Below are 27,205 nucleotides of genomic sequence, written 5' to 3' on the forward strand. Positions count from 1 at the left end.
AGATGATTGTGAGCATACACTTCTGTATTTGCTAGGCACTGGAATAGCCTCACAAGAGACAGCTCTATCAGGGTCCTGTCAGCAAAATCTTGCTGGCATATGTAATAGTGTCTGCGTTTGGTGGCTGTTTATGGGATGGATCCCCGGCTGGGGCAATCTCTAGATGGTCCTTTCTTACATCTCAGCTCCAAACTTTGTCTCTGTAACTCCTTCCATGGGTGTTTTGTTCCCCATTCTAAGAAGGAATGAAGTATCCACACTTTGGTCTTCCTTCTTCTTGAGCTTCATGTGTTTTGCAGATTGGGTATTCTAAGTTTCTGGGCTAATATCTGCTTATCAGTGAATGCATATCATGTGAGTTCTTTTGTGATTGGGTTACATCACTCAGGATGATATCCTCTAGATCCATCCATTTGCCTAAGAATTTCATAAATTCATTATTTTTAATAGCTGAGTAGTACTCCATTGTGTAAATGTACCACATTTTCTGTATCCATTCCTCTGTTGAGGGACATGTGGGTTCTTTCCAGCTTCTGGCTGGAAATAATAATAAATAAGGCTGCTATGAACATAGTGAAGCATGTGTTCTTATTACCAGTTGGAACATCTTCTGGAAATATGCCCAGGAGAAGTATTGCTGGATCCTCCGGTAGTAATAGGTCCAATTTTCTGAGGCACCACCAGAAAATTTCCAGAGTGGATGTACAAGCTTGCAAGACCATCAGCAATGAAGGAGTGTTCCTCTTACTCCACATCCTTGCCAGCATCTGCTGTCACCTGAATTTTTTAAAAATTTTTTATTGGGTATTTTCCTCATTTACATTTCCAATGCTATCCCAAAAGTCCTCCAAACCCTCCCACCCATTCCCCTACCCACCCACTCCCACTTCTTGGCCCTAGTGTTCCCCTGTACTGAGGCATATAAAGTTTGCATGACCAATGGGCCTCTCTTTCCACTGATGGCCAGCTAGGCCATCTTCTGATTCATATGCAGCTAGAGGCACGAGCTCCAGGGGGACTGGTTAGTTAATATTGTTGTTCCACCTATAGGGTTGCAGATCCCTTTAGCTCCTTGGATACTTTCTCTAGCTCCTCCATTGAGGGCCCTGTGATCCATCCAGTAGCTGATTGTGAGCATCCACTTCCGTGTTTGCTAGGCCCTGGCATAGTCTCACAAGAGACAGCTATATCAGGGTCCTTTCAGGAAAATCTTGCTAGTGTATGCAGACAACATTGATATGGTGTCTGCATTTGGCGGCTGATTATGGGATGGATCCCCGGATATGGTAGTCTCTAGATGGTCCATCCTTTTGTCTCAGCTCCAAACTTTGTCTCTGTAACTCCTTCCATGGGTGTTTTGTTCCCAATTCTAAGAAGGGGCATATGGTCCACACTTTGGTCTTCCTTCTTCTCGAGTTTCATGTGCTTTGTATCTTGTATCTTAGGTATTCTAAGTTTCTGGACTAATATCCCCTTATCAGTGAGTACACATCATGTGAGTTCTTTTGTGATTGGGTTACATCACTCAGGATGATGCACTCCAGGTCAATCCATTTGCCTAGGAATTTCATAAATTCATTGTTTTTAATAGCTGAGTAGTACTCCATTGTGTAAATATACCACATTTTCTGTATCCATTTCTCTGTTGAGGGACATATGGGTTCTTTCCAGCTTCTGGCTATTATAAATAAGGCTGCTATGAACATAGTGGACCATGTGTCTTTCTTACCAGTTGGAAAAATCTTCTGGATATATGACCAGGAGAGGTATTGCGGGATCCTCCGTTAGTACTATATCCAATTTTCTGAGGAACCACCAGACTGATTTCCAGAGTGGTTGTACTAGCTTGCAAACCCACCAGCAATGGCGGAGTTTTCCTCTTTCTCCACATCCTTGCCAGCACCTGTTGTCACCTGAGTTTGTTTTTTTTTTCCATTTTTTATTAGGTATTTAGCTCATTTACATTTCCAATGCTATACCAAAAGTCCCCCATATCCACCCACCCCCACTCCCCTGCCCACCCACTCCCCGTTTTTGGCCCTGGTGTTCCCCTGTACTGGGGCATATAAAGTTTGCAAGTCCAATGGGCCTCTCTTTCCAGTGATGGCCGACTAGGCCATCTTTTGATATATATGCAGCTAGAGTCAAGAGCTCCGGGGTACTGGTTAGTTCATAATGTTGTTCCACCTATAGGGTTGCAGATCCCTTTAGCTCCTTGGGTACTTTCTCTAGCTCCTCCACTGGGAGCCCTATGATCCATCCATTAGCTGACTGTGAGCATCCACTTCTGTGTTTGCTAGGCCCCGGCATAGTCTCACAAGAGACAGCTACATCTGGGTCCTTTCGATAAAATCTTGCTAGTGTATGCAATGGTGTCAGCGTTTGGATGCTGATTATGGGGTGGATCCCTGGATATGGCAGTCTCTACATGGTCCATCCGTTCATCTCAGCTCCAAACTTTGTCTCTGTAACTCCTTCCATGGGTGTTTTGTTCCCAAATCTAAGGAGGGGCATAGTGTCCACACTTCAGTCTTCATTCTTCTTGAGTTTCATGTGTTTAGCAAATTATATCTTATATCTTGGGTATCCTAGGTTTGGGGCTAATATCCACTTATCAGTGAGTACATATTGTGTGAGTTTCTTTGTGAATGTGTTACCTCACTCAGGATGATGCCCTCCAGGTCCATCCATTTGGCTAGGAATTTCATAAATTCATTCTTTTTAATAGCTGAGTAGTACTCCATTGTGTAGATGTACCACATTTTCTGTATCCATTCCTCTGTTGAGGGGCATCTAGGTTCTTTCCAGCTTCTGGCTATTATAAATACGGCTGCTATGAACATAGTGGAGCATGTGTCCTTCTTACCAGTTGGGGCATCTTCTGGATATATGCCCAGGAGAGGTATTGCTGGATCCTCCGGTAGTACTATGTCCAATTTTCTGAGGAACCGCCAGACTGATTTCCAGAGTGGTTGTACAAGCCTGCAATCCCACCAACAATGGAGGAGTGTTCCTCTTTCTCCACATCCACGCCAGCATCTGCTGTCACCTGAATTTTTGATCTTAGCCATTCTGACTGGTGTGAGGTGGAATCTCAGGGTTGTTTTGATTTGCATTTCCCTGATGATTAAGGATGTTGAACATTTTTTCAGGTGCTTCTCTGCCATTCGGTATTCCTCAGGTGAGAATTCTTTGTTCAGTTCTGAGCCCCATTTTTTAATGGGGTTATTTGATTTTCTGAAGTCCACCTTCTTGAGTTCTTTATATATGTTGGATATTAGTCCCCTATCTGATTTAGGATAGGTAAAGATCCTTTCCCAATCTGTTGGTGGTCTTTTTGTCTTATTGACGGTGTCTTTTGCCTTGAAGAAACTTTGGAGTTTCATTAGGTCCCATTTGTCAATTCTCGATCTTACAGCACAAGCCATTGCTGTTCTATTCAGGAATTTTTCCCCTGTGCCCATATCTTCAAGGCTTTTCCCCACTTTCTCCTCTATAAGTTTCAGTGTCTCTGGTTTTATGTGAAGTTCCTTGATCCACTTAGATTTGACCTTAGTACAAGGAGATAAGTATGGATCGATTCGCATTCTTCTACACGATAACAACCAGTTGTGCCAGCACCAATTGTTGAAAATGCTGTCTTTCTTCCACTGGATGGTTTTAGCTCCCTTGTCGAAGATCAAGTGACCATAGGTGTGTGGGTTCATTTCTGGGTCTTCAATTCTATTCCATTGGTCTACTTGTCTGTCTCTATACCAGTACCATGCAGTTTTTACCACAATTGCTCTGTAGTAAAGCTTTAGGTCTGGCATGGTGATTCCGCCAGAAGTTCTTTTATCCTTGAGAAGACTTTTTGCTAACCTAGGTTTTTTGTTATTCCAGACAAATTTGCAAATTGCTCCTTCCAATTCGTTGAAGAATTGAGTTGGAATTTTGATGGGGATTGCATTGAATCTGTAGATTGCTTTTGGCAAGATAGCCATTTTTACAATGTTGATCCTGCCAATTCATGAGCATGGGAGATCTTTCCATCTTCTGAGATCTTCCTTAATTTCTTTCTTCAGAGATTTGAAGTTTTTATCATACAGATCTTTCGCTTCCTTAGTTAGAGTCACGCCAAGATATTTTATATTATTTGTGACTATTGAGAAGGGTGTTGTTTCCCTAATTTCTTTCTCAGCCTGTTTATTCTTTGTATAGAGAAAGGCCATTGACTTGTTTGAGTTTATTTTATATCCAGCTACTTCACCGAAGCTGTTTATCAGGTTTAGGAGTTCTCTGGTAGAATTTTTAGGGTCACTTATATATACTATCATATCATCTGCAAAAAGTGATATTTTGACTTCCTCTTTTCCAATTTGTATCCCCTTGATCTCCTTTTGTTGTCGAATTGCTCTGGCTAATACTTCAAGTACTATGTTGAAAAGGTAGGGAGAAAGTGGGCAGCCTTGTCTAGTCCCTGATTTTAGTGGGATTGCTTCCTGCTTCTCTCCATTTACTTTGATGTTGGCTACTGGTTTGCTGTAGATTGCTTTTATCATGTTTAGGTATGGGCCTTGAATTCCTGATCTTTCCAAAACTTTTATCATGAATGGGTGTTGGATCTTGTCAAATGCTTTTTCTGCATCTAACGAGATGATCATGTGGTTTTTGTCTTTGAGTTTGTTTATATAATGGATTACATTGATGGATTTTCGTATATTAAACCATCCCTGCATCCCTGGAATAAAACCTACTTGGTCAGGATGGATGATTGCTTTAATGTGTTCTTGGATTCGGTTAGCGAGAATGTTATTGAGGATTTTTGCATCGATATTCATAAGAGAAATTGGTCTGAAGTTCTCTATCTTTGTTGGGTCTTTCTGTGGTTTAGGTATCAGAGTAATAGTGGCTTCATAAAATGAGTTGGGTAGAGTACCTTCTACTTCTATTTTGTGAAATAGTTTGTGCAGAACTGGAATTAGATCTTCTTTGAAGGTCTGATAGAACTCTGCACTAAACCCATCTGGTCCTGGGCTTTTTTGGTTGGGAGACTATTAATAACTGCTTCTATTTCTTTAGGGGATATGGGACTGTTTAGAAGGTCAACTTGATCCTGATTCAACTTTGGTACCTGGTATCTGTCCAGAAATTTGTCCATTTCGTTCAGGTTTTCCAGTTTTGTTGAGTATAGCCTTTTGTAGAAGGATCTGATGGTGTTTTGTATTTCTTCAGGATCTGTTGCTATGTCTCCCTTTTCATTTCTGATTTTGTTAATTAGGATTTTGTCCCTGTGCTCTTTAGTGAGTCTAGCTAAGGGTTTATCTATCTTGTTGATTTTCTCAAAGAACCAACTCCTCGTTTGGTTAATTCTTTGAATAGTTCTTCTTGTTTCCACTTGGTTGATTTCACCCCTGAGTTTGATTATTTCCTGCCGTCTACTCCTCTTGGGTGAATTTGCTTCCTTTTTTTCTAGGGCTTTTAGATGTGTTGTCAAGCTGCTAGTATGTGCTGTCTCCCGTTTCTTCTTGGAGGCACTCAGAGCTATGAGTTTCCCTCTTAGAAATGCTTTCATTGTGTCCCATAGGTTTGGGTACGTTGTGGCTTCATTTTCATTAAACTCTAAAAAGTCTTTAATTTCTTTCTTTATTCCTTCCTTGACCAAGGTATCATTGAGAAGAGTGTTATTCAGTTTCCACGTGAATGTTGGCTTTCCATTATTTATGTTGTTTTTGAAGATCAGTCTTAGGCCATGGTGGTCTGATAGGATACATGGGACAATTTCAATATTTTTGTATCTATTGAGGCCTGTTTTGTGACCAATTATATGGTCAATTTTGGAGAAGGTCCCGTGAGGTGCTGAGAAGAAGGTATATCCTTTTGTTTTAGGATAAAATGTTCTGTAGATATCTGTCAGGTCCATTTGTTTCATAACTTCTGTTAGTTTCACTGTGTCCCTGTTTAGTTTCTGTTTCCACGATCTGTCCTTTGAAGAAAGTGGTGTGTTGAAGTCTCCCACTATTATTGTGTGAGGTGCAATGTATGCTTTGAGCTTTACTAAAGTGTCTCTAATGAATGTGGCTGCCCTTGCATTTGGTGCGTAGATATTCAGAATTGAGAGTTCCTCTTGGAGGATTTTACCTTTGATGAGTATGTAGTGTCCCTCCTTGTCTTTTTTGATAACTTTGGGTTGGAAGTCGATTTTATCCGATATTAAAATGGCTACTCCAGCTTGTTTCTTCAGTCCATTTGCTTGGAAAATTGTTTTCCAGCCTTTCACTCTGAGGTAGTGTCTGTCTTTTTCCCTGAGATGGGTTTCCTGTAAGCAGCAGAATGTTGGGTCCTGTTTGTGTAGCCAGTCTGTTAGTCTATGTCTTTTTATTGGGGAATTGAGTCCATTGATATTAAGAGATATTAAGGAAAAGTAATTGTTGCTTCTTTTTATTTTTGTTGTTAGAGTTGGCATTCTGTTCTTGTGGCTGTCTTCTTTTTGGTTTGTTGAATGATTACTTTCTTGGTTGTTCTAGGGCGTGATTTCCGTCCTTGTATTTCTTCTTTTCTGTTATTATCCTTTGAAGAGCTGGATTCGTGGAAAGATATTGTGTGAATTTGTTTTTGTCGTGGAATACTTTGGTTTCTCCATCTATGGTAATTGAGAGTTTGGCCGGGTATAGTAGCCTGGGCTGGCATTTGTGTTCTCTTAGTGTCTGTATAACATCTGTCCAGGCTCTTCTGGCTTTCATAGTCTCTGGTGAAAAGTCTGGTGTAATTCTGATAGGCCTTCCTTTATATGTTACTTGACCTTTCTCCCTTACTGCTTTTAATATTCTATCTTTATTTAGTGCATTTGTTGTTCTGATTATTATGTGTTGGGAGGAATTTCTTTTCTGGTCCAGTCTATTTGGAGTTCTGTAGGCTTCTTGTATGATCATGGGCATCTCTTTTTTTATGTTTGGGAAGTTTTCTTCTATTATTTTGTTGAAGATATTAGCTGGCCCTTTAAGTTGAAAATCTTCATTCTCATCAATTCCTATTATCCGTAGGTTTGGTCTTCTCATTGTGTCCTGGATTACCTGGATGTTTTGAGTTAGGATCCATTTGCATTTTGTATTTTCTTTGACTGTTGTGTCGATGTTCTCTATGGAATCTTCTGCACCTGAGATTCTCTCTTCCATCTCTTGTATTATGTTGCTGATGCTCGCATCTATGGTTCCAGATCTCTTTCCTAGGGTTTCTATCTCCAGCGTTGCCTCGCTTTGGGTTTTCTTTATTGTGTCTACTTCCCCTTTTAGTTCTAGTATGGTTTTGTTCATTTCCATCACCTGTTTGGATGTGTTTTCCTGTTTTTCTTTAATGATTTCTACCTGTTTGGCTGTGTTTTCCTGCTTTTTTTTAAGGGCCTGTAACTCTTTAGCAGTGCTCTCCTGTAATTCTTTAAGTGACTTATGAAAGTCCTTCTTGATGTCCTCTATCATCATCATGAGAAATGTTTTTAAATCTGGGTCTAGATTTTCGGTTGTGTTGGGGTGCCCAGGACTAGGTGGGGTGGGAGTGCTGCGTTCTGATGATGGTGAGTGGTCTTGATTTCTGTTAGTAGGATTCTTACGTTTGCCTTTCACCATCTGGTAATCTCTGAAGCTAGCTGTTTTAGTTGTCACTGTTAAGAGCTTGTTCTTCAGGTGACTCTGTTAGCCTCTATAAGCAGACCTGGAGGGTAGCACTCTCCTTAGTTTCAGTGGGCAGAGTATTCTCTGCAGGCAAGCTCTCTTCTTGCAGGGCAGGTACCCAGATATCTGGTGTTCGAACCAGACTCCTGGCAGAAGTTGTGTTCCACTCACTAGAGGTCTTAGGATCCCGTGTGGAATCCTGTGTGGGCCCTTGCGGGTGTCAGGCGTCTCTGCTGGCAAGGTAGCCCGGGGCTCGAGTCGAGCGGAAGGGACTTGTGCCCCAGATCAGGCCCGGGTAGCCTGCTTCCCTATGTACCGCAGTCTCAGGTTCTGCGCGATTGGATTGGGGCAGGCTCTGTGTTCCACTCACCAGAGGTCTTAGGATCCCGTGTGGGGTCCCGTGTGGGCCCTTACGGGTGTTGGGCAAGACTCTGCTGGCAAGGTAGCCCGGGGCTCGAGTCGAGCGGAAGGGACTTGTGCCCCAGATCAGGCCTGGGTAGCCTGCTTCCCTATGTACCGCAGTCTCAGGTTCTGCGTGATTGGATTGGGGCAGGCGCTGTGTTCCACTCACCAGAGGTCTTAGGATCCCGTGGGGAGTCCCGTGTGGGCCCTTGTGGGTGTTGGGCACAACTCTGCTGGCAAGGTAGCCCGGGGCTCGAGTCGAGCGGAAGGGACTTGTGCCCCAGATCAGGCCTGGGTAGCCTGCTTCCCTATGTACCGCAGTCTCAGGTTCTGCGTGATTGGATTGGGGCAGGCGCTGTGTTCCACTCACCAGAGGTCTTAGGATCCCGTGGGGAGTCCCGTGTGGGCCCTTGCGGGTGTTGGGCACGACTCTGCTGGCAAGGTAGCCCGGGGCTTGAGTCGAGCGGAAGGGACTTGTGCCCCAGATCAGGCCCGGGTAGCCTGCTTCCCTATGTACAGCAGTCTCAGTCACCTGAGTTTTTGATCTTAGCCTTTCTGATGGATGTGAGGTGGACTCTCAGTGTTGCTTTGATTTGCATTTCCCTGATGATTAAGGATGATGAACATTTTTTTTTTCAGGTGCTTCTCAGCCATTCAGTATTCTTCAGTTGAGCTTTCTTTGTTTAACTCTGTATCCCATTTAATAATGGGGGGATTTGATTTTCTGGAGTCCAGATTTTGAGTTATTTGTGTATATTGGATATTAGTCCCCAATCAGATTCAGGATTGGTAAAGATACTTTCCCAATCTGTCGGTGGCTTTTTTGTTTTATTGACAGTGTCTTTTGCCTTACCGAAGCTTTGCAATTTTATGAGGTCTCATTTGTTGATTCTCGATCTTACAGCACAAGCCATTGTTGTTCAGTTCAGGAATTTTTCCCCTGTGCCCATATCTTCAAGGCTTTCCCCCACTTTCTCCTCTATAAGTTTTAGTGTCTCTGGTTTTATATGGAGTTCCTTGATACACTTAGACTTGAGTTATATACAAGGAGATAAGAATGGATCATTTTGCATTCTTCTACATGATAACTACCAAGTTGAGCCAGCACTATTTGTTGAAAATGCTGTCTTTTTTCCACTGGATGGTTTTAGTTCCTTTGTCAAAGATGAAGTGACCATAAGTGTGTGGGTTCATTTCTGGGTCTTCAGTTCTATTCAATTGATCTACTTGTCTGTTGTTGTACCAGTACCGTGCAGTTTTTCCATAATTGCTCTGTAGTACAGCTTGAGGTCAGGCATGGTGATTCCAACAGAGGTTCTTTTATCATTGAGAAGAGTTTTTGCTATCCTAGGTTTTTTGTTTTTTTCCAGATGAATTTCCAAGTTGCCCTTTCTAACTCAGTAAAGAATTGAGTTGGAATTTTGATGGGGATTTCATTGAATCTATAGATTGCTTTTGGCAAGATAGCCATTTTTACTATATTAATTCTGCCAATCCATGAGCATGGGAGATCTTTCCATCTTCTGTGATCTTCTTCCATTTCTTTCATTAGAGACTTGAAGTTCTTTCATTTCCCTAGTTATAGTCACACCAAGGTATTTTATATTATTTGTGACTATTGTGAATGGTGTTGTTTCCCTAATTTCTTTCTTAACATGTTTATCCTTTGTGTAGAGAAAGGCCATTGATTTGTTTGAGTTAATGTTATATCTAGCTACTTCACTGAAGCTGTTTATTAGGTTTAGGAGTTCTCTGGTGGAATTTTTAGAGTCACTTATATATACTATCATATCATTTGCAAATAGTAATATTCTGACTTCTTCCTTTCCAGTTTGTATCCCCTTGATCTCCTTCTGTTGTCTAATTGCTCAGGCTAGGACTTCAAGACTATATTGAATAGGTAGGAAGAAAGTTGGCAGCCTTGTCTAGTCCCTCATTTTAGTGGGATTGATTCCAGCTACTCTCCATTTATTTTGATGTTGGCTACTGGTTTGCTGTATATTGCTTTTATTATGTTTAGGTATAGGCCTTGAATTCCTGATCTTTTCAAGACTTTTATCATGAAAGGGTGTTAGATTTTGTCAAATACTTTTACAGCATCTAACGAGATGATCATGTGATTTTTGTCTTTGAGTTTATTTATATAGTGGATTACTTTGATGGATTTCTGTATATTAAACCATCCCTGCATCTCTGGAATGAAGCCTACTTGGTCATGATGGATGATTGTTTTGATGTGTTCTTGGATTTGCTTAGTGAGAATTTTACTGAATATTTTGCATGGATATTCATAAGGGAAACTGGTCTGAAGTATTCTTTCTTTGTTGGATCTTTGTGTGACTTAGGTATCAGAGTAATTGTGGCTTCATAGAATAAATTGGGTAGAGTACCTTCTGTTTCTATTTTGTGGAATAGTTTGAGGAGAGTTGGATTTAGGTCTTATTTGAAGGTCTGATAGAACTCTGCACTAAACCCTTCTGGTGTTGTGGTCTTTTTGGTTGGGAGACTATTAATGACTGCTTCTATTTCTTTAGGGGAAATGGGACTGTTTAAATCATTAATATGATCCTGACTAAACTTTGGTACCTGGCATCTGTCTAGGAAATTGTCCATTTCATCCATGTTTTCAGGTTTTGTTGAGTATAGCCTTTTGTAGTAGGATCTGATGATGTTTTGGATTTCCTCAGGTTCTGTTTTTATGTCTCCTTTTTTAATTTTTGATTTTGATAATTAGGATACTGTCCCTGTGCCCTCTAGTTAGTCTGGCTAAGGGTTTATCTATCTTGTTGATTTTCTCAAAGAACCAGCTCATGCTTTGGTTGATTCTTTGAATAGTTCTTTTTGTTTCCACTTGGTTGATTTCAGCCCTAAGTTTGATTATTTCCTGCCATCTACTCCTCTTGGATAAATTTGCTTCTTTTCCTTCTAGAGCTGTTAGGTGTGCTGTCAAGCTGCTATTGTATGCTGTCTTTAGTTTCTTTTTGGCCACACTAAGAGCTATGAGTTTTCCTCTTAGGTATGCTTTCATTGTGTCCCATCAGTTTGGGTATGCTGTGGCTTCATTTTCATTAAAGTTTAAAAAGTCTTTAATTTCTTTCTTTATTTCTTCCTTGACCAAGGTATCATTGAGGAGAGTGTGTTGTTCAGCTTCCACGTGAATGTTGGCTTTCTATTATTTATGTTGTTATTGAAGATCAGCCTTAGTCCATGGTGATCTGATAGGATGCATGGGATAATTTTAATATTATTGCATCTGTGAGGCCTGTTTTCTGACCAATTATATGGTCAGTTTTGGAGAAGGTACCATGAGGTGCTGAGAAAAAGGTATATCCTTTTGTTTTAGGATAAAATATTCAGTTGTTATCTGTTAAATCCATTTGTTTCATAACTTCTGTTAGTTTCAATGTGTCTCTGTTTAGTTTCTATTTCCAGGATCTGTCCATTGATGAGAGTGGGGTGTTTAAGTCTCCCACTATTATTGTGTGAGGTGCAATGTATGATTTGAGCTATACTAAAGTTTCTTTAATGTGTGAGGTGCAATGTATGATTTGAGCTTTGCTAAAGTTTCTTTAATGAATGTGGCTGCCCTTGCATTTGCAGCATAGGTATTCAGAATTGAGAGTTCATCTTGGAAGATTTAACTTTGATGAGTATGACGTGCTCCTCCTTGTCTTTTTTGATAACTTTGAGTTGGATGTCGTTTCTTCGGACCATTTGCTTGGAAAATTGTTTTCCAGTCTTTTACTCTTAGGTAGTGCCTTTTTGTGTGAGGCGGGTTTCCTGTATGCAGCAAAATGTTGGGTCCTGTTTATGTAACCAGTCTGCTAGTCTATGTGTTTTTATTTGGGGAATTGAGTCCATTGAAATTAAGAGATATTAAAGAAAAGTAATTGTTGCTTCCTGTTATTTTTGTTGTTAGATTTGGGATTCTGCTCCTGTGGCTGTCTTCTTCTAGGTTTGTTGAAGGATTACTTTCTTGCTTTCTCTAGTTCTCTTGTATTCCTTTAAGTGAGTTATTAATGCCCTTCTTAAAATCCTCTACCCAGCATCATGAGATATGACTTTAAATCTGAAAATTGCTTTTCGGGTGTGTTGGGGTATCCAGGACTCAATTTGGTGGGAATACTGTGTTCTGATGATGCCGAGTGTTCTTGTTTTCTGTTAGCAAAATGTTTACATTTGCCTTTCCCTATCTGGTAATATCTGGTGTTAGATGTTCTAGCTGTCTCTGGCTGGAGTTTGTTCCTTCCTTGTGTTTCCTTCCCTCCTTGTGTTGGAGTTTCTTCTTCTTTATTTATTTATTATTTATTTATATTTTCCCCCACATTGTTATTAGATATTTTCCTCATTTACATTTCAAATGCTATCCCAAAATTCCCCTATACCCTCCCCCACCCTGCTCCCCTAACCACTCACTCCCACTTCTTGGCCCTGGCATTCCCCTGTACTGAGTCATGTAAAGTTTGCTAGACCAAGGGGCCTCCTGTCTCAATGGTGGCCAAGTAGGCCATCTTCTGCTACATATGCAGCTAGAGACATGATCTCTGGGGGTACTGATTAGTTCATATTGTTGTTTCACCTATAGGGTTGCAGACCCCTTCAGCTCTTGGGTCCATTCTCTAGCTCTTATATTGGGGGCCCTGGGTTCCATCCTATAGATGACTGTGAACATCCACTTCTGTATTTGCCAGGCACTGGCAAAGCCTCATGGGAGACAGCTATATCAGGGTCCCTTCAGCAAAATCTTGCTGCCATATGCAATAGTGTCTACGTTTGGTGGCTGACTATGGGGATGGACCCCTGGGTGGGCCAGTCTCTGTATGGTCCATCCTTCATCTTAGCTCCAAACTTTGTCTCTGCAATTCCTTCCATGGATATTTTATCCCCTATTCTAGGGAGGAATGAAGTATCCATGCGTTGCTCTCCCTTCTTGATTTTCTCGTGTTTTAGAAGTTGTATTTTGGGTATCTAGGTTTCTGGGGTAATATCTACTCATCAGTGATTGCATATCAAGGTACTTCTTAAGGGAGCTAAAAATGTCCAGTGGAAAAAAGAGAGCATTTTCAACAAATGGTGCTGGCACAACTGGCAGTTATCATATAGAAGAATAGGAATTGATCCATTCAGCCGGGCAGTGGTGGCGCACGCCTTTAATCCCAGCACTTGGGAGACAGAGGCAGGTGGATTTCTGAGTTCGAGGCCAGCCTGGTCTACAAAGTGAGTTCCAGAACAGCCAGAGATACACAGAGAAACCCTGTCTCGAAAAAACAAAACAAAAAACAAAAACCAACCAAACAAACAAAACAAGAATTGATCCATTCTTTTCTCCTTGTACAAAGCTCAAGTCTACGTGGATCAAAGAACTCCACATAAAACAAGAGACCCTGAAAATTATAGAAGAGAAAGTGGGGAAAACCCTCGAAGATATGGGCACAGGGGAAAAATTCCTAAACAGAACAGCAATGGCCTGTGCTATAAGATCAAGAATCAACAAATGGGACCTCATAAAATTGCAAAGCTTCTGTGGGCGTTTTCCCTTTATTATTCTTTGAAGGGATGGATTTGTGGAAAGATATTGTGTGAATTTGGTTTTGTCATGGGATACTTTGGTTTTTCCATCTATGGTAATTGAGAGTTTTGCTGGGTATAGTAGTAATGGGTGGGACCATCTCTGAGCTGGTAGACTTGGGTTCTATAAGAGAGCAGGCTGAGTAAGCCAGGGGAGGCAAGCCAGTAAAGAACATCCCTCCATGGCCTCTGCATCAGCTCCTGCTTTCGGATCTCCTTGAGTTCCAGTCCTGACTTCCTTTGGTGATGAACAGCAGTATGGAAGTGTAAGCCGAATAAACCCTTTCCTCCCCAACTTGTTTCTTGGTCATGATGTTTGTGCAGGAATAGAAACCCTGACTAAGACATGGATATTTTCTTTATTTACATTTCAAATGTTATCCCCTTTTCTATTTTCCCCTCCAAAACTCCCTATCCCTATCCCCTTCTTCCCTCCCCCTGCTCACCAACCCACCTACTCCTGCTTCCTGGCCCTGGCATTCCCCTACACTGGAGCATAGAGCCTTCAAAGGACTAAGTGTCTCTCCTCCCACTGATGTCTAACTAGGCCATCCTCTACTACATATGCTATGAGTCCCACAATGTGAACTCTTTGGTTGGTAGTTTATTCCCTGGGAACTCTAAGTACTGGTTAGTTCATATTGTTGTTCCTCCTCTGGGCTGCAAAACCCTTCAGCTCCTTGGCTACTCTCTCTAGCTTCTTCATTGAGGACCCTACGCTCAGTTCAATGGATGGCTGTGAGCATCCACTTCTGTACTTGTCAGGTACTGGCAGAGCCTTTAAGGAGACAGCTATATCAGGCTCCTGTGAGCAAGCACTTATTGACATCCACAGTAGTGTCTGGGTTTGGTGATTGTATATGGGATGGATCTCCAGGGGGGCCAATCTCTGGATGGTCATTCCTTCAGTCTCTAGTCCACACTTTGTCTCTGTAACTCCTTCCATGGATGTTTTGTTCCCCCTTCTAAGAAGGATCGAAGTATCCACACTTGGACTTCCTTCTTCTTGAGCTTCATGTGGTCTGTGAATTGTATCTTGGGTATTCTGAGCTTCTGAGCTAATATCCACTTATCAGTGAGTACATATTATGTGTGTTCTTTTGTGATTGTGTTACCTCACTCAGGATGATATCCTCTAGATCCATCCATTTGCCTAAGAATTTCATAAATTCATTGTTTTTAATAGCTGAGTAGTACTCCATTGTGTAAATGTTCCATATTTTCTGTATCCATTCCTCTGTTGAGGGACATCTGGGTTCTTTCCAGCTTCTGGCTATTATAAATGAGGCTGCTATAAACTTAGTGGAGCATGTTTTTCACTACCTATTCAATATAGTACTTGAAGTCCTAGCCAGAGCACTTAGACAACAAAAGGAGATCAAAGGCATACAAATTGGAAAGGAAGAAGTCAAAATATCACTATTTTCAGATGATATGATAGTATACTTAAGTGACTCCAAAAATTCCATCAGAGAACTCCTAAACCTGGTAAACAACTGCAGCAAAGTAGCTGGATATAAAATTAACTCAAACAAATCAGTGGCCTTCCTCTACAGAAAGGATAAACAGACTGAGAAAGAAATTAGGTAAACAACACCCTTCATAATAGTTACAAATAATATAAAATACCTTGGTGTGTCTTGAACTAAGCAAGTGAAATATCTGTACGATAAGAGCTTCTAGTCTTTGAAGAAAGAAATTGAAGAAGATTTCAGAAAATGGAAAGATCGCCCATGCTCATGGATGGGCAGGATCGATATAGTAAAAATGGCCATGTTGCCAAAACCAATCTACAGATTCAGTGCAATCCCCATCAAAATTCTAACTCATTTCTTCTCATAGTTAGAAAGAACAATTTGCAAATTCATCTGGAATAATAAAAAACCTAGAATAGTGATAACTATTCTCAACAATAAAAGATCTTCTGGTGGAATCACTATACCTGACCTCAAGCTCTGTAGTACACTACAGAGCAATTGTAATAAAAACTGCATTGTATTGGTACAGTGGCAGACAGGTAGATCAATGGAAGTAATTCCCTCTGTGGTCTTTTAGGCCTGAGGGTTATTACTCAATTATACAATTAAGAGAACCTTGTTTTTATAATTCCTGCAACATTTTTTAGCTCTATTTAAACATTAATGACATTTTTATACTTAGAGGTTAAAACATCATCAAAGTTTGGTTGTTGTAAGAAAATGTCATGTAAACATCCGAATGGAGGAATGGTTCCGTTGGCTTAGAGTTTCAGAGGTGTCAGTCATCTTGTATAGAGGGGTATGGCTTAATACCCCTTAACACCCCAACTGCTTAAATAATAGTAGCAGGAAGTAGAAGAAAGGTCATGCAGGAAAAGCCCAGGGCAAAGGGCATTCCTTGCTGACTTCCTGCAAATACCCATCCTCCACTTTTGACATTTGTCAACTAGAGCCATCAAAAATTCATCTGTGGATTATTTAAGAGCATTCATGGCCATCAGTAACTTATTTTTTTCCCATTTGATATATCATCACAACTATATATACACACATATACACACACATACACATACACACACATTTACACACAAATGCATAATAGAGAGTTTGCTGTTGGCTAATAGTTCATTCTGTGTATGAATAAAACTGGTATCTTTTAGGTTCTTCTAAAATGAACAAACATATTCATTTTTATATTTATTTGTACGATACCCACTGGAGCACTGGAGTGAAAGAGAAGTTGATTTGTTCTAATTTGTTTGCTCTTTCCAGGACGGATGTTAGATAAGATGTTTAACCACGTGGAAGCTGGACACTTCCGGTTCTTGGGTGGTATGTTGGCCAATCTCTCTTCCTGTGTGGTGTTGGACCGATTCCAGGCAGTGGAGACTGTTGACACCCTGGAGACCAAGGCACATGAACTCATGCAGCAGAATAGTTTCTTGGCCAGTAAGTACTTGGCAGAAAAAATGTGCTCACTAGCACAAGAGCTCTGATAGGTGGTCATTTTTTTCTCATTTCCCTTAGTGCATCTTAAGTTGACCTGGGAAGAAGTCTTCTGGATAAATCATAAAATGGAACAGAGGTATATGCACTGAGCTAGTGAGTAGAAGCTCCCAATGCTGTAATGACAGGCAACTGTTCCAAATCCCAAGGCACCACTACCTGCTATGTCTGACTTTACTGTTTTCACTTCATTTTATGGTGAAATCTCACATGAGAAGCACTGTACTCAAATTTCCTCCGTCACTTTTTTTTTTTTAATCACAGTATCTTGATGCTCTGAAGCAGTAAAGAAAATAAGACAATGGCCAGTTAGATTCCATTATCAGTTGCTCACCTAGCCAGCATAAATGTGATGCATCCTTATATTCGTTTTGAGCAAACATGTGATTATTTTGTTGCTGTGTGATTTAAGGTAGGACCTTGTGCAAATTCAGTACATGCATCATTGCTAGACCATATGTCCAACTCCAGAGAGTTTATTGGGGTTTGAGATAAGTTTGCTAGGGATGCAGGAATCCTGTAGCAAACCACTACCAAGTTCAGCCTGGAAACCCAGCAGACACTTGTTACATTATAGTTCTGCAGACTAGAAGTCTAAAATCAAGGTATCCACTGGTTTCCTTGGATGGCTGTTAGGATCTTCTGTGGGTGTGTATTGGCTTATTGATGCATGTTTCCTCCTGAAATTTCTTTATATAATCTATGCATATATCTGCCAAATGATCCCTTTTCATAGGATACAATCATGTTGAATTAAGGCCTACTCTGCCAGCATCTTTTTAACATGACAATATATTTCAAGGTATAATTTTCCTGGGTGGGAAAAGGATAGCTCTGTAGATAAAAGATTGTTGTGCAAGCTTGAGGATTTAAGTTCAAATCCACAGTACCAGTATTAAAACAAACAAATGTTGGAAACCGACCCATGGCTCACATGAACTGGGTTTCACCTGGGAGGCAAACCGGGGCTGAAAAGAGAGGGGAACTAGGCAGACGAGAGATAAATGGAGCCAAGACAAGGTTCCTGATCAAGGCTCAACTGTTTTATGGCAAATGCGCTTATGGGGGGGGGGCATTCCCGCCAATTCATCCTTGGAGCCTGGAACCAGCTGCAAGTGCAGGATAGGGTGTGGTCTCCAGAATAGCTCCCAGCAGGTAGCAGTATTTTGAAGAGGAACAGCAACAGTGGCTGAACAATAGAGTGATCTAGGAAGGCTCCATTTTAGGTAATCTCCTTAGTGGCAGAAAAGGTCAAGGTCTGGCTCAGCCTGCTTCAGGCTTGGGGGAGGTTACAAACAAACAAACAAACAAACAAACAAACAAACAAAGAGACAAGCTGTGGCTACATATATAAGAGCAAGTCCAGTATTGTGGCTGCAAAGATAGTGTTGCTGAGGCCTTTTGACTACCAGACTAGTTCCAGGTTCAGAGAGAGACCATGTCTCAATGGCTTAGGAGAGGGATAGTGGAAAAAGACGCCTGATGTTCCCTTTGGCCTCCACATGAATGTACATGCGCGCACACACACACACACACACACACACACACACACACACACACACATGCATGAATGCATACATACAAATACATACAGTAATCAGACACACACAAACAGTAACACACAGGCACACATAAATACATTTGGTAACCAGATATACACACAGACAATCTTTTTTTTTTTTTTTCCTGTTGTGGGTAAGAAATTCCTTTTTTTATTATTATTACGTATTTTCCTCAATTACATTTCCAATGCTAGCCCAAAAGTCCCCCCATGCCCTCCCCCAGATTCCCCTATCCACCCATTCCCACTTTTTGGCCCTGGCATTCCCCTGTACTGGGGCATATAAAGTTTGCATGTCCAATGGGCCTCTCTTTCCAGTGATGGCCGACTAGGCCATCTTTTGATACATATGCAGCTAGAGTCAAGAGCTCCGGGGTACTGGTTAGTTCATAATGTTGTTGTACCTACAGGGTTGCAGATCTCTTTAGCTCCTTGGGTACTTTCTCTAGCTCCTCCATTGGGGGCCCTGTGCTCCATCCAATAGCTGACTGTGAGCATCCACTTATGTGTTTGCTAGGCCCCGGCCTAGTCTCACAAGAGACAGCTATATCAGGGTCCTTTCAGCAAAATCTTGCTAGTGTATGCAATGGTGTCATCGTTTGGAGGCTAATTATGGGATGGGTCCCTGGATATGGCAGTCTCTAGATGGTCCATCCTTTTGTCTCAGCTCCAAACTTTGTCTCTGTAACTCCTTCCATGGGTGATTGTTCCCAATTCTAAGAAGGGGCAAAGTGTCCACACTTTGGTCTTCGTTCTTCTTGAGTTTCATGTGTTTTGCAAATTGTATCTTATATCTCAGGTATACTAAGTTTCTGGGCTAATATCCACTTATCAGTGAGTACATATCATTTGAGTTCTTTTGTGATTGTGTTACCTCACTCAGGATGATGCCCCCCAGGTCCAACCATTTGCCTAGGAATTTCATAAATTCATTCCTTTTAATAGCTGAGTAGTACTCCATTGTGTAAATGTACCACATTTTTTTTGGTATCCATTCCTCTGTTGAGGGGCATCTGGGTTCTTTCCAGCTTCTGGCTACTATAAATAAGGCTGCTATGAACATAGGGGAGCATGTATCCTTCTTACCGGTTGGGACATCTTCTGGATATATGCCCAGAAGAGGTATTGCGGGATCCTCCGGTAGTACTATGTCCAATTTTCGGAGGAACTGCCAGACTGATTTCCAGAGTGGTTGTACAAGCCTGCAATCCCACCAACAATAGAGGAGTGTTCCTCTTTCTCCACATCCTCACCAGCATCTGCTGTCACCTGAATTTTTGATCTTAGACATTCTGACTGGTGTGAGATGGAATCTCAGGGTTGTTTTGATTTGCATTTCTCTGATGATTTAGGATGCTGAACATTTTTTCAGGTGCTTCTCAGCCATTCGGTATTCCACAGGTGAGAATTCTTTGTTTAGCTCTGAGCCCCATTTTTTAGTGGGGTTATTTGATTTCCTGGAGTCCACCTTCTTGAGTTCTTTATATATATTGGATATTAGTCCCCTATCTGATTTAGGATAGGTAAAGATCCTCTCCCAATCTGTTGATGGCCTTTTTGTCTTATTGACGGTGTCTTTTGCCTTGCAGAAGCTTTGCAGTTTCATGAGGTCCCATTTATCAATTCTCGATCTTACAGCACAAGTCATTGCTGTTCTATTCAGGAATTTTTCCCCTGTGCCCATATCTTTGAGGCTTTTCCCCACTTTCTCCTCTATAAGTTCAGTGTCTCTGGTTTTATGTGAAGTTCCTTGATCCACTTAGATTTGACCTTAGTACAAGGAGATAGGAATGGATTGATTCATATTCTTCTACATGATAACCACCAGTTGTGCCAGCACCATTTGTTGAAAATGCTGTCTTTCTTCCACTGGATGGTTTTAGCTCCCTTGTCAAAGATCAAGTGACCATAGGTGTGTGGGTTCATTTCTGGGTCTTCAATTCTATTCCATTGGTCTACTTGTCTGTCACTATACCAGTACCATGCAATTTTTATCACAATTGCTCTGTAGTAAAGCTTTAGGTCAGGCATGGTGATTCCACCAGAGGTTCTTTTATCCTTGAGAAGAGTTATTGCTATCCTAGGTTTTTTGTTATTCCAGATGAATTTGCAGATTGCTCTTTCTAGTTATTTGAAGAATTGAGTTGGAATTTTGATGGGGATTGCTTTGAATCTCTAGATTGCTTTTGGCAAGATAGCCATTTTTACAATGTTGATCTTGCCAATCCATGAGCATGGGAGATCTTTCCATCTTCTGAGATCTTTAATTTCTTTCTTCAGAGACTTGAAGTTCTTATCATACAGATCTTTCACTTCCTTAGTTAGAGTCACACCAAGATATTTTATATTATTTGTGTCCATTGAGAAGGGTGTTGTTTCCCTAATTTCTTTCTCAGCCTGTTTATTCTTTGACACACAGACAATCTTATACACACATATACAAAGACATACATTAAGCTTACATATCCACACAGCACCCATGACATATATTAACAAGTCATATACACACATTCACATAAACACACACACACAGATACAGACACACACACACACACACACACACAAAGACATATATTAAACACACACACACACACACACACACACACACACACACACACACACACACATGATTCTTTCTCCTAAGATGAGCACATTCTGACCTCCAGGGGTTTGAATTTTGAGGGAACATAACTCAGCTTATAATAATCTTTCTGCATTTAATACAGATTATCTTTGTAGCAGAGAGCAGCGTCTTTCTTTTAAGCTACAAGTGATAAGTACCCAAAGATACATATTCTGTGCAGCCAGCTGGATTTGTCATCCCAGGGTGACAATGCCTGATTATCTAATCTACTCTAAGTAAATTTTCAAGTCTATTCAAAATGTGAAATGAAAAAAGTCTTTTTGTTTGTGATAACACCACACTTTCTTTTGTAAACTGGGAAGGTGCCTTGAACTGTGAATTACAGGCTCTTGCTTCAATTACCTATGGCTCAGAGTAGCCTGTTTGCTTGCCTCCCTGGGCTTGCATTCACCTACTACAGGAGTGGAAGACTATGCAGAATTCCAGGCCCTGCTCAGATTCTTGTCCATTCTGTGTGTCACATCTATGAGTTGTATGACATCTTTTTCTTTCCTGTTACCAGGTATTATATTCAACAGTTCCTTGAGACATAGACACATTAGATCAGCACCTCACAAATTGCCACCCCACGTCACATATACAATCCGGACCAATGTCTTATACAGCATGAGGACAGACATGATAAAAAATCCTTCCTGGAAGTTTCATCCTCAGAATCTACCAGCCGGCGGATTCAAATATAACTACATTTTTGTCCCACTTCAAGACATGATTGAGAGAGCCATCATTGTGGTACAGACTGGGCAGGAATCCCTGGAGCCAACCACACAGGCACAGGCAGCACCCTACCCATGCCATACCAGTGACTTGTGAGTATCTGTGTTTACCCATGTTTTCCTCTAGTATCTACATACCAGTAGAGAAATTCTGCATTTAGAAAACAGAGTAAAGAAAAAAAACTTTGATCTTCTTTATTGCCATTGGAAAGTACAATTTATAATGTCTGTTTCTAATTTCTTAAGATTCCTCTCTCTCTCTCTCCTTAAATTGTTTGTGCAGAATGCAATGACTGAGCTATAGTCTATCCTGTTTCAACTATATAACTATTTCCACAGAAAGAAAATCTTCAACCAGAAATTTCTCCAAGCAAAGCATGAGTTAACTTTGCGCCCTATATTCCACAGAATCTATGTGAGTGGAGGGAATCTATGTGAGTGTAGGCAGGTAGTAGGGTTGGGATGATTTAACACATATAGGATTGTAATCAAATAGTCTATGTGTGTTTCTCCTACTTTCTTTGTTGATTTGGTATATCTGGGGAGGATTTCTGCAAATAATGCACTGTAGAAATTCAGAGGCCACTTAATGCAGCTAAGTGTAGTTTTAAACCTGACTGTCAGACTTCTATAGCTGTCAACAAGTCAGAATACACTTGATGAACATTGTCAGGAGGACGATGAAAGTTTGGTTCTCAGTTCCACCGTTTTACACCTGAGGAAGCCGATTCTTTCTTTGGCCTTTAAAAAAAAAAAAAAAAAAAAAGGTTGGGTGCTTTGTACCATTTAGGATGGTTAAGAGTTGCACGAGTCCTCTGTCTTATGTCTACTGCTAGCAATCTGGGTGTGTGTGTAGTTAAATTGTGTGATTTGGCAAAATCGCTGGATATATCAGGAAGTACTATTTAAAGCTGAATCAGCTGATGAGGTAAGCCAGGCAGGGAATGCTTTGTAGCCAGAGCAAAGGCTCTGGTGTGCTGAGGCTCAGTGAAGTCAACCATTTTCAAGCACACCTGAGTGTAGTCAGACCACAAAGTGTTCTAAAGAGGTTGAATTACCCTACCAGAGGCTGCAGCAACAGCCTTGCTTCCTGCCTTCCTCATGATGGGTGCTGTTCTCATAAGCACCTGTTCCTGCATCTGACCTGGGTAACAAAAGGCATGGGTCTTTTGCTCTCCCTGCACACTGTCTCTGATGGGATTATTACTGGCTCCTTTTAAAACAAAGAAGGAATTGAGTGGATGAGCAGAGTATTATTAAGGGATAATTGCAGTGAGGCTAGTCCTGAGAACAGATCTTTCAATGAACCTGCACATGATGATGGGTGCTGTACCTCTGACCTCTGAAGTCAGGCTTTGTCTCCAGCTGATTGGTGGCCCCTCTATGAGAACAAAAGAGTTGATTTTTTTTGTCCCCTCCTTTTTGCATGGAGACATGGCTCATCCATTACAGCTCATCAGTACATTGTTGATGGTGGTGCTATTATGAGATGCATGTGTTATGGTGATAGGATGAAGGCTGGATGATAGGGCCAGAAGGCAGCTTGATTAAGTTTGTCTTGGGGCATCTTAGTGTGATGAAGAGATCAAAGGGAAGGGACACACACACACAGGAAATGGGGGGGGGGGAGAGAGACCCATTTCCCCTCAGGAATGGTAATACTAGGCAAATGGTTGATAAGACAGGTAAACCCCTTTTATTTATTTATTTATTTGTTTGTTTATTTATTTATTTTTGTAAAATGAAAGATTATCTTTTCAAAGTAATGTTAATTTTTACTTTGAATATCTCAACATTTCAAAAATGATTCTAAAGTATTTTATACTGGAAGTAAGCTACATTCAAGAATACTGTTGTTATTGGCTAGGTGTCATGCTCAAATGTTCCATTTAAATTCAAATGCTAAAAAAAAATGTAAGAAATAAGGTGAATTTTTAAAAGCCCATATAATAGTCTCCTTTAGTTTCCAGAATATGTTATGAACACTATGTATACAATTGGGGGCAATGTGTATGTCGGTGGGAAAATACATGTTACCTCCAGTTTGGTTCATAGGCTAAGCCACAGGTGACATGGTCCTCCTTGGTCAGAGTATTCTCTGAGAATAATGATGCCCACATTAGCAAATGTGTTCATGAAAAGATGGAGGCAGCCTTGGTTTCTACTTCTTAGCAATCTGGAAGGGCTGTGGAGGAAGCATTGAGGAAGGTAGGTGTGATAGTTTGTATATCCTTGGACTGGAGATGTGGCCTTGATGGAATAGGTGTGACTTGGTTGGAATAGGTGTGTCACTGTGGGTATGGGCTTAAGACTCTCACCCCAGTTGCCTGGAAATCAGTCTTCCACTAGCAGCCTTTGAATGAAGATGTAGAACTCTCAGCTATGCCTGTGCCATGCCTGCCTGGAAACTGCCATGCTTCCACCTTGATGATAATGGACTGAACCTCTGGACTTGTAAGCCAGTCCCAATTAAATGTTGTTTTTTTATAAGATTTGCCTTGGTCATGGTGTCTGTTCACAGCAGTAAAACCCTAACTAAGACAGAAGTTGGTACCAGGAGTGGGGTATTGCTGTGATGGGCCTGACCATGCTTTTATTTGAAAGAATGTGGATTTTTGCACTTTGGATTTGGAATGCTTTAAATGGGGCTTAATGGATCATCCTAGTAGAAGTATGGAAGACTTTGTTGCTGGGAGTAATTTGAACTGTGTTGACCTGGCCCAAGAGATTTCAAAGGAGAAGAATTTCAGTATGTGGCATAAAGACTGTTTTTGTGGTATTTTGGTGAAGAATGTGGCTACTTTTTGCCCTTGTCTGAAAAGTCTGCGTGAGACTAAGGTGATGAGACTCAGATTTTTTGCATTGTCAAAGGAAGTTTCAAAAAAGCCCAGCAGAGACTTTGTTCTCTGGTTAAGTCTTATGAAGAGAAGTTTGAACAAGCATAGCAAGCTTAGAAAGGAAAAATATAAATTATATGGTTTGAGTATTAAAGGAGTACCAGGAAGTGAAATGGAGCAAAATCTTGTGTTCTAGGAGATAACAGATTAAAGGAGTGGGACCTTGGGGCAAGATCCTACCCAGCTAAATTTAGATCCAGACATGGTGGTACACACCTTTAATCCCAGGAGACTGGCATGCTGATTTCTGTATTCAAGGCCAATCTACAGAGCAAGATCCAGGATAGCCAAGCTTAGGCAGTGGAGGATTTGGAAAACAGAAAGTCAGTGACAATGTAATAGTACAATGGGTCATGTTCTAATTCCTGCCAGCAGCAGTACTCGGCAGCTTCAGCCATGTGGCTCTGGCTCTAGAGTTAAGAATGGAAGGAACTACTGGGACAATTGATGCTGGTTAGCTGGAGCTAAGAAATTAGCAGTGATTATGAAGAGACCAGCATCACTGAGGTGAAATCTTCTGGGAAGTGTTTTCTGGGAGCACAAAGAAGCTGTGTTCCAGAGATAGCCAAGGTTGTACCTTGTGCTGCAGCTGAACTTGGTAATGTATAAGAATCACCCAGGTGGTACTGGTTTTGAAGGCATGAAGGTGTCATGAAGAACAGCTGAGGCTTGGCACTGTGAGAGGTCATGGAAGGCCATTGGAAAAGGTATAGCCTCAGCTGTATTTGATGGCCCAGGACTGAAGGGGTCATGCAAAGGATTTGAGGATTGGCACCATGAAGAGAGCCTATGAGAGGCTATTGTTGAAGCCTAGTTGGAGTGGAACACCCCAGTGTATTGGAGATAACAGTACCATGGGCTGATCACCAAGAACAGTAGCTGTAGTGGAGTGGATCGGATCAACCTGAGCTTAGAGTGCTAGAGAGGGCAGAGCTGTAGAAGTGATGCCAGCCCTTAGGAGGAGTCCAAAAGATCAAGTGGAATCCCAGACACTGAAACAAGAAGCTGTAACATTGAAATTGCCTTGGAGACTCAAAGCTGTTAAAGATGCCAGAGCCATGGGATACATGCTGAGGAAAGCTGCTAATAGGGAGTGGAATCAGCCCAGGAGAAAGCAATTTGTTGCAGTCAACAAAGATGAAAAAGGAGTGGAGATCTGAAGACTGCTTTGATATCAGCCATGGAAATGCAGAGATTGGAGTTTGCCCAGCTGGTTTCCTGCCTTGCTTTGGGGATTACAGTTAATTAGTTGAATGAATCTCAGAAGAGACCTTGAACTTTGGACTTTTGACATTGTTGAGACTACTATAGACTATGAGGACTTTGAAAGTTGGACTAAATGCATTTTGCATTATGCTTGTTTAAGTATGGCCACCATAGACTCATGTTTTTTGAAAAAGTCTATGGGGACCAGGGAGTGGAATGTGATGGTTTGTATATCCTTGGACCAGGGAGTGGCATTATCTGGAGGTGTGGCCTTGTTGGAATAGGTGTGACCTGGTTGGAATGGGTGTGTCACTGTGGGTGTGGGCATAAGATCCTCACCCTAGTTGCCTGGAAGTCAGTCTTCCACTAGCAGCCTTTGGATGAAGATGTAGAATTCTCAGCTCTGCCTGCACCATGCCTGCCTGAATACTGCCATGCTCCCACCTTGGTGATAATGGACTGAACCTCTGGACTTGTAAGCCAGCCCCAATTAAATGTTGTTTTTTATAAGATTTGCATTGGTCATGGTGTCTGTTCACAGCAGTAAAACCCTAACTAAGATAGTAGGCAAAGACACACTCTTTCTACCCACTGGAGATGAGTTTATGATCATGAGAAACCTGGCCATTGGAAATCTGGACTTAGTGGATGTTTGTGTGTGACTTTGATGCCACAAGGTCACTTTTCTCCAGCTGCTCTTTGGGATACCATTATGCAGTTCCTCAGGCCCAGTCATTTTACTTGCTTGAAGCAGCTAAGGCATCTTTCCTTCTCTGGAATATTGAAATCCTGGTGACCCTCCTTATGATGCATCCTTCCTTATCATTTAGTTTCACGATGCCCCACGTTAGAGGCCCAGTGTGTCTGCAGTGACTGAGATAGTCTGAGATCTTTCAAGAACTCAGCCACCCAAGTAAAACTCCTAAAGCATACTTGTTCAATAAGTTTTAGGAGTTCCCTGCTGCTCACTGAATGAGTTACATATTCATGAATTTATTAATGTATTCAATGACATTTATGTGCTATTTGTCAGTCTCTAGGTTTGAGGTGAGTCAGTGGAATGAACAGGTGAAAAAAAATCCCTGCTCTGGGGCACCAACAGTTCAGGGAAGTGTGAAATGCAATAAGGGGGAACTGTGAACTGAATTTTAATGACAATCACTGCTGTGGTGTTCAGCAGAAGTGAGGTGGGAGGTCAGAAGTGTGAGCTGCGTTAGCCAGCGTGGTGGGGGTGTATCATGCTAGGAAGATAATGTTAGCAGAAACTTGGAAGGGAGCAGAAATGTGGTAGAAGGTGTATTCCTGACCAGAGGCCCAGCTAATAGAAAAGCCATTTGATGAGCATGGCCTGGTGTGTGTAGAGTCAGAAGAGAAGAGTGCACCAAGGGGCATGATAGGAGGAGGGGAGACCGAGGAGCTTAGCACAGTAATCTGTATAGCTGCAGATGATATGGGTGGAATGGGAGCGTGGATGGGTTTGAGCAGTTGATGTTGTTACCTGTCAGGTATAAGGAAAGAATTATAACCAGAGTCCTGGGCTAGGAGGTCCTGAGTTCAGTCCAGGTATGTAGCGCATAGTAA

At 41.4% G+C, this 27,205-nt stretch overlaps 1 protein-coding gene across 2 annotated transcripts in view; it reads left to right on the forward strand.

The window, feature by feature from the left end:
* Positions 1–27,205, forward strand: part of Abca13 (ATP-binding cassette, sub-family A (ABC1), member 13) — a 492,930-nt gene that overhangs the window by 164,965 nt on the left and 300,760 nt on the right. For both annotated transcript variants that reach the window (NM_178259.3, XM_006514706.4), the window contains 2 exons: positions 16,367–16,543; positions 21,308–21,614. In NM_178259.3, the coding sequence (NP_839990.2) occupies positions 16,367–16,543; positions 21,308–21,614 (484 nt within the window). The remainder of the gene's footprint in view (positions 1–16,366; positions 16,544–21,307; positions 21,615–27,205) is intronic.

The sequence above is a fragment of the Mus musculus genome, chromosome 11 (assembly GCF_000001635.26).
Source record: "Mus musculus strain C57BL/6J chromosome 11, GRCm38.p6 C57BL/6J".
In the NCBI taxonomy this organism is placed as follows: domain Eukaryota; kingdom Metazoa; phylum Chordata; class Mammalia; order Rodentia; family Muridae; genus Mus; species Mus musculus.